Raw genomic sequence first — 8,021 nt, forward strand, 5'->3', positions numbered from 1 at the left:
ACTACAATACTCGAGTACTCTAGTAAGACAATCATTAAGTAGTGATTCTAAAATGATCCCAAGATTATGTTAATCAGTAAGAACTAAGTGGATAAGAGGGTAAAGCTGAGTCCTAAGGTAAGAGGAGAATACACCAACTCTTGGGTTTAGGTTTATCAAGCTATGGGACCCCACCACGATGTTTCGAGGACTGTGGTATGTTATAACATCTAGGCATGGTGAGAGATGGAAGGTATCCATTTGAAAGGCGAGGACCAAGGTCTTGTCAAGCCTTTAATGTGATTTCCTTGTCCAATCCTCGGGTGACCTGGCCTATACATACAATGTAATTGATAGGATATGCATATATACATATATGAAGAATTATTTTGATAAAATAATGCAATGATAATATTTTTGATTCCTTGGAAAAATAGGACAATATCATAAGCCCTTACAAGTAGGGACATTACAATGGGCTCGTAGCTATACAGCCACAGAAATGCACTTCCTTTACATTGCTTTTTCTAACTTTTTAAAAATTAACCAAGTCCTCTCCCTCGTATGGAAGTGCATTTTCGTGGCTGTATAGACGTTGCCTTACAATGGAGCTATTTTTCCTAATTAAAAGTATTAGCTTTTTTGAAAGTATATTCCCCTGTATTAACTTATATTCCTTTGGTGCAGGATTTTGGATAAAAGTACAATGACAAATCATATTTTTCTTAGATGATAGGATGATATTTTCAATATGTGTATACACCGCGTATGCTTAATGTCTTCATGCATTAATGTGTCTTCTTCGTGTATGCTTTGTGTCTGCATGCATTACAACATTAACTACATGCATACCTAATGTATTCTTTCATCCTAGTGTATAACTTGTATATTGACTTCACAAGAAAGGTTTAGTGTAAATGGTCATTGCTTGTTGAGGACAAGCAATTTGAAGAAAGGTGGACTGTCATGTCTCCTAATTATGGTAATATAGGTGAATGAAATAAAATAGTTTAATTATTTTAAATAAATAAATATACTAAACTATTAGAATAAATGACTAAATATAAACATATTATAATGATGAATAAATATAATTATTAAAATGCATTTAATAATATATTATTAAAGAATTAAATAATATATTATTGATATATTATTAAAATAATATATGTTATAATATAATTATAAATATAATATATCTTATGATATTAATTAATATAACTAAAATAAATATATAATTAATATAATTATATTATTATTAATATAATATAAGTATTATTATTGAAGGAAGTGACTCTTTGAAATATACATATTATATAGAATATCAAACAATGAAAAGAATATCATACAAATATTATCGAACAAATTAAAAGATAAATAAATATATTACAGAGATCACTTAATGATTTGAAATATAAAATCAATAACTTTTAATGCCAGCCTATGCCCACAATAACTCTCAAGTCAACTGGAAGCAACAACACAATACTAATAAATACTAATAAATGTAAACTTTTTGTTTGTCAACTACAGTAATCAATTAAAATGTTTTATATAAGTTTACAAATATTCATAGAAAATATCTAGAAAGCAGAATATACTACAAGTTTTTACTCCCCATATATTTAATTTTTAAGGTTTGCCCAAAAAACCAAAAAGGAAAAAAATAGCAAATTTAAAACTTATACGTAATATATTCTTAAAAAAAAGCGTAAGCTGCCGTCAATTTGAAAATCTGGCGATGCATGAATTTCCACGGCGACCACTGACGTACAATTTAGGTTTTCCATAATGGGGCCACGATTCTTTACTTGGAACGAATCTACACCGTTTATGTAATACACCTCTATTCTTTATCTTGGAGGTATCTAGTTGTCTTTATTTATTATTATTTAATATACTGTTGGGAATCCATATACTGCAAGAGAATATTAGTCTTGTGCAGGAACAGGGGATGGAAGGACGTGGAATGCTCGGAGGAGGAAGAAAAGCATGCTGTAACCATGGATTCTCAGCCGCTGAAATCAAATCTTTGGCTGCATTATGCGACACATTCACTCCCTCGCTTTCTGGGGGAGAGAAAGAGGTCGATTCCTTTGATCTCCTCTCTGGCTCCGACAATGGAGGCCCTGATCAGGTATTTCAATTTTGATGAAATAATTGTGATTCCCTACTGTAACTTCATTTTTGATGAACGAATTGTAGCTACCAGCAATAATTTGAGTCAGAATCCCCAAACAAGTATTTCAATTTTGATGAATCAATTGTAGGGCTTAGCTTAAATTTAGTCTGGTTGGGGGTTTGTAACAAAGCAAATTTGCAGGTTGCGGATGTGATGAAGTGTAGGGTGAAACCCGTGGGGGTATCCGTTGCGAAATGGGTTTTGTGGCTTTTGAACACACGGTTGGGTACATGGCTGCTTTGCGGTTCTGCTAGTTTTAGCCCTCGATTCCCTTATCTGCAGACGTTTTCACAGGTTTCTGGGTCCAGAAGGGAGAGGATTATGATCGATTGGTCGCAGGGGAAGAGGTTTACTTTTCTCAAATTTGTGTTCAAGCTGTTTAAGATCTGCTGCCTATTCACTTTCTATTCCTCGGTAAGTTGCTTATATCATGTAAGAATGGATTTATATGCTATTTTGATGTATTCTTCTGATATTGGAGTGGGTTTCAGAACATTATAATTTGGTACATGGAACAAAGAGAAATTGGTTCTAGAATCAAACTGTGCGTAGAGTTGAATTGATGTTGTGATCTTCTGTTCTTTATAGAGATATAATGTTTGGCTGACGATTGGTTTAGTGGAAAGGCTCAAACTAAGTGAATTCAACCAGTGCATGTAAATGATACTCCCTACAAAATCCTTCAGTTTATGCATGGAAATGAAACTCCTTACAAAATCCTTTCTATAGGCGTCCTTTTGGACTGATTATCAAAACTTGTGATGCATTAGGTCAGTTGTGGGCCTCTTTTATTGACTCCTTATTGGGGGCATCAGGAAAGAACCAAACCATCATTGTCAAGCTCTGTTCTTTCTATCAAATCTGGTACCACCCTTTCCTACAGCTAGTTCACTAAATCCTTGGGGAATACTCTCACTACTATAGCCATCAACAGGTTATTTCGGCAATATTCTTGCTACTAGAGCCGGCAACAGCTATTAGATTGCCTGCTAGAGCCACCATCACTTAAAATCACAACAAACAATACGATAATTAAAGAATACTCTGCCTACTAGATCCGTCATACCCGACCATTTTGAAGGCACACATCCATTCAGTTTGGAACTTCCTAACTTCATCCTTGAATGCCAAGCACGCCACCCATGAACAGGAAAATCTGCTTCCTGTACTCATCTATCATCAGGAATTTTCCTTTCTACCGAACTTATCTTATATTCAAATCATCTGAAAACTATAGGCTCTTTTACACCTATTTTCTATTCTAATTATCAAGTTACTCTGAAACTCTGCACTCTTTACTTAACCAATCTTGAAGTTCCAAACTGAATGGAAACTCTTAATTAGAAAAGAAATTCTGCACTCTAGTTTCTTTTCTAATTATCAGAAAATTATATGCTTCAAACCTATCCTCTACTCCAACCATTGAAGAATTTCTATTCTCTCTATTTTTTTTTCGATTATCAGGAAATTCTTTACTCTTTACTTAACTCATCCTCTACTTCAGATTCTCCCTAATATCTTTTCCAATTATCAGAAAATTCTACACTGTTTACCTAACTCATCCTCTAGTCCAATCGTTAGAAAATTTTAATTCTCTCCATTTCTTCTCCAATTATCAAGAAAGTTCTACACTACACTCAACCCATCCTCTACTTCAATCATTAAGAAATTCTATTATCCATTGCTTCTCCAACTCTTACCTAATCCATCATCCATTCTATTCCAGTCGTTGAACAATTCTATTATCTCTATTTCTTATCCAATTATCAATTAATTGTAGACTCTCAACTCCTCATCTACCCCAACCATTAAGAAATTCTAGTTCAGTCTTATGTTTCTTCTCCAATTATCAAATATATGCTCTTTTACTCGTCCAATCATCTTCTCCAATCATTAACAATTTCTATTTCTTTCTCCAATTAGTAAAAACTTATAAGCCCTTAACACATCTTCTCCTCCAATAACTGAAATCCTTTTTATGTTTGATGAGAGAAGTTTTTCGAGTTGTGCAGTGTAACAAGGAAGCCTACAATTTCTGAACCTTAGGATCCCTATGATCTCAAGTTGAATAACAAAGAAGCCTACAATTTCTGAACCTCAGGATTCCCAGGATCTCAAGTTGGTCAATCCTCAGATGAGTCTTACCTTATCTGTTTGTCCAGTGTAAAGGCCGATGAATTTTGAACCCCAATTATTCAAAGACGTTCAATTAATGTGCTCAAATTCATAGGCGTGTGAATTGCACATTCAGATTCATTGCAGGGAGCTTGGAGTTTGTTCCCATGCAAGAGTGCTGATATTGAAATTTCCTCTAATCTATCCCAAGATAAAAACATTGAAATCTAGTACTATAATTAACATGAAAATGAACGGTGCAATTTAATACTGCAGTCGGTTCTGCAGAAGGGTGAACATAATTGATTACTTTCTTCATATGGTTTGGATCTGGTAGTCAATACATTATGTTGGCTGGCGGTGTAACGGACTACATTCATTGGTACCAAAACATTAATGCAGACCTGAAAAAAAAGGATAAGCCATCAATGCCACTTTATTGAACAAACAATAGTATTAAATTCATTCTTTCATATCGGTTGGTTTTACAGGTAGATGATAATGGCAAGAATCCAGGCTGGAAATTCATAGGATATACTCCACCCAATCCTGAGCCCAGCGAGAAAAGCCAGGGCAAGAAGCCACTGGACAAAGGAGTGGTAGACTTAAGCTCAGACCAGGATTTGGCTGCTCAGTTCAAAGGCAGGGGTTTTACTTTGAGTTCAGATGCAGAAAGCAGCGGTAGAAGCAAATGGCGGCTAGAATGCGATGCAGTAGTGGTTGGTTCAGGTCCAGGAGGAGGAGTAGCGGCCGGAACCCTAGCACAGGCAGGGTACAAAGTAATCGTGGTGGAGAAGGGCAATTACTATGCCAGGCAAGATTTAACACAATTGGAAGGCCCTTCACTCGAGCACATGTACGAGTCAGGAGGTCTTCTCTCCACCAACGACGCCAAGATTCTGGTAATGGCGGGTTCAACGGTAGGAGGCGGATCCGCCATTAACTGGTCAGCTTGCATTCCAACACCACCCGAAAAGCTCACAGAATGGTCCCAAAACCACCATTTGCCGCTCTTCGGCACAGAAATCTACCAAACCGCAATGAAAACAGTATGTGAGCGCCTCGGCGTGAACGACCGTTGTCCAAAACACGGCTTCCAAAACAGCATTCTTAGAGATGGCTGCTCAAAATTAGGGTTTCAAATCGAAACCGTACCGCGCAACTCTACGGAGGATCACTTCTGCGGATCCTGCTGCTACGGCTGCCCGACTGGAGAGAAGAAAGGAACAGACGAAACGTGGCTCGTAGACGCTGTAAATGCAGGAGCCCTAATTCTGACGGGTTGCAAAGCGGAAAAGATCCTAACCCCACCGAACAAAACCGGCCAGAAGAAAAAGCGAGCCACGGGAATAGCAATCTCTACGAGATCTGGTACCGGAATCATCATACAAGCCAAAATTACCGTAGCTTCCTGTGGCGCGCTTCAGACGCCGCCGCTGCTTCGCCGCAGCGGGCTTCTAAACCCTAACATTGGCAGAAATCTTCGTCTTCATCCGGTTCAAATGGCATGGGGGTTTTTCCCGGAGGGCAACGGACTCGAGGGGAAATCATTCGAGGGAGGGATCATAACAGCCATGTATAAACACAATGGCAGTATAAATCAAACTCCAGCAGTGGGGCCCGGATCATTTGCAGCCTTAATGCCCTGGACTTCCGGTGCAGATATGAAATCGCGGATGCGAAAATTCAGCAGAACCGCGCACATTTTTTCTCTGGTCGGCGACCAGGGAAGCGGCACAGTAATGGCGGAAAGGGAAATTGCGTACCAGATCTGCAATCGGGACCGAGAAAAGCTCACAGAAGGACTTGCCCGAGCTGTGAGAATCCTTATTGCGGCTGGAGCAACTGAGGTTGGGACTCACCGAAGCGATGGCCTTCGATTCAACACCTGTGGTGCTAGCGATGAAGAGATTGATGAATTTGTTGGGAAAGTTGGTTCCTTGAATAAGATTGGGCAGCCATGGACAACCACTTGTTCAGCTCACCAGATGGGAAGCTGTCGAATGGGGCGAGATCCAGAGAATGGGGCTGTTGATTGGAAGGGCGAGAGTTGGGAAGTTGAAGGATTGTTCGTCTGTGATGGAAGCTTGCTTCCGACTTCCCTGGGCGTGAATCCCATGATAACGATTCAATCTGTTGCTCTCTGTGTGTCGAGGCAGATTGTGCAATCCTTGGAGAGGAATCCTGTGCCTCCTTGTAAAGAGTAGCAGATGATTTTATATCATTCCCGAATAATTTATTTATTGTTATCTGAAACGGGAGCCAAGTTTTATTGCTGAAATTTCTTTGGTGGAGGGTTGAGGATCTTCTTGAAGGTGAGTTTGATCAAAGTTCTTGTTGAAGACGAGTTTGATTTCAGGAATTCCATCAATCCATTTTAAACAAGGGACGCGGAGCATTATGGTTCCTGTCATATGCGTGATAGTTGTATTGTTGTGGAGGAGGGAGGGAAGGAGTTGGGATGGGATAATAGTCAGTTAATTGTAAATTGAACATGAGAAAATTACTACTAATTTGTAAATTGGTGGACAAATGTTAACAGCTAATAAATGTAAGAAAGAGTGCCCATAATAATAAATTAAAATAATTTTACAATTATTTATATATCTTAATATTCTAAAATTATATATATCTATTAAATCTGTAAAATCTAAAAACAATCAAACAAAAAATTATTATTGAAAGATACATTTATATTAAAAGGCACATTTATGTTGCATGATTTCTAGTTTTATGAAATTGTATTATAGTTCTTTTGTAATATGAATTGTTGAATTTATTTATTCTTCATCTAATTTCTCTTCTAAATTTAATATAGACATTAGATTTCTAGTCCTCTAAAATTAATCTATTGCAATTCAATTATAATAAACAAAATTGAATATATATATATATAATCTAGTGATGTAAAGTCCTATAAAATTAAGCAAAGTTGAATATATTAACTCCTCATCTAATCTTTAATTCTAATTTTAGTAAAGGCACTAGATTTCCATTCATCATCTATATTGAGAGTGATAAGTGATACAAAATACACAGGGCTAAACTAGCATTTGAACCACAATCATAGACAAAGGTAATATCGAAGTTGGAAATAGGAAAAGCGAGGGTATCGCTTCTGAGGAACAATAATAATCGTTTTGTAGTTGCTAAGACTTTGGTGGTTTACTGTGGGCCTTATATATACAATACAATGCCATGATATTACGTCTCTTCGGCCACCGTGCATGCAAGACAAATTTTGTAGGATTTTGTGAATGAAATTCAACCAGTTTCTCATTGTTTAAAGGCTCTCATCCCAGAATTGGATCTTTCTTCATGATACAAACTTGTATAATTGTAGTTTCCCCGAATCTTTGATGGTATGGGCGTGTCCCCAGTTCATTATTGTGTAGTGGGTATTTGTGAAATTTATCATGAAAGGCTCAAGGGAGTCACAGGGGTGGGGAAACAAACAGATTCAGTTCCATCCCGAGCATAGATGGGTTTTAGGAGGCCACTTTGGCTTATAGACAGAGGAGGGAAAATTGTAGACATTTGGCAACAATTTCACATTTCTAGAATCAATGGAAAAATTACAGAGCAATCGTATTGTTTCAACAACTAAATAAATTGGTCAACATTTTCCAAGCTTCCTCCTTATAACGTCAACTATAACAAAATTGCTATCTACTAACCCAAAATTTCTAGCGCAACTTGGAAAAGAAGGAACGAAGAAGAGAAAATTCAGTTTGCAATTAAGAAT

At 37.2% G+C, this 8,021-nt stretch overlaps 1 protein-coding gene across 1 annotated transcript; it reads left to right on the forward strand.

Annotated features, from left to right (window-relative positions):
- Positions 1-1,868: 1,868 nt before the first annotated feature.
- Positions 1,869-6,532, forward strand: LOC149536369 (long-chain-alcohol oxidase FAO1-like). Its single transcript, XM_089803773.1, has 3 exons — positions 1,869-2,116; positions 2,303-2,575; positions 4,768-6,532. Exons 1-3 carry the CDS (start codon positions 1,934-1,936, stop codon positions 6,481-6,483), a joined length of 2,172 nt encoding a protein of 723 aa, XP_089659899.1. The 5' UTR covers positions 1,869-1,933; the 3' UTR covers positions 6,484-6,532.
- Positions 6,533-8,021: the final 1,489 nt, after the last annotated feature.

The sequence above is a fragment of the Cupressus sempervirens genome, chromosome 10 (genome assembly GCF_028749045.1).
Source record: "Cupressus sempervirens isolate cs-2001-9-10 chromosome 10, ASM2874904v1, whole genome shotgun sequence".
Classification (NCBI taxonomy): Eukaryota; Viridiplantae; Streptophyta; class Pinopsida; order Cupressales; family Cupressaceae; genus Cupressus; species Cupressus sempervirens.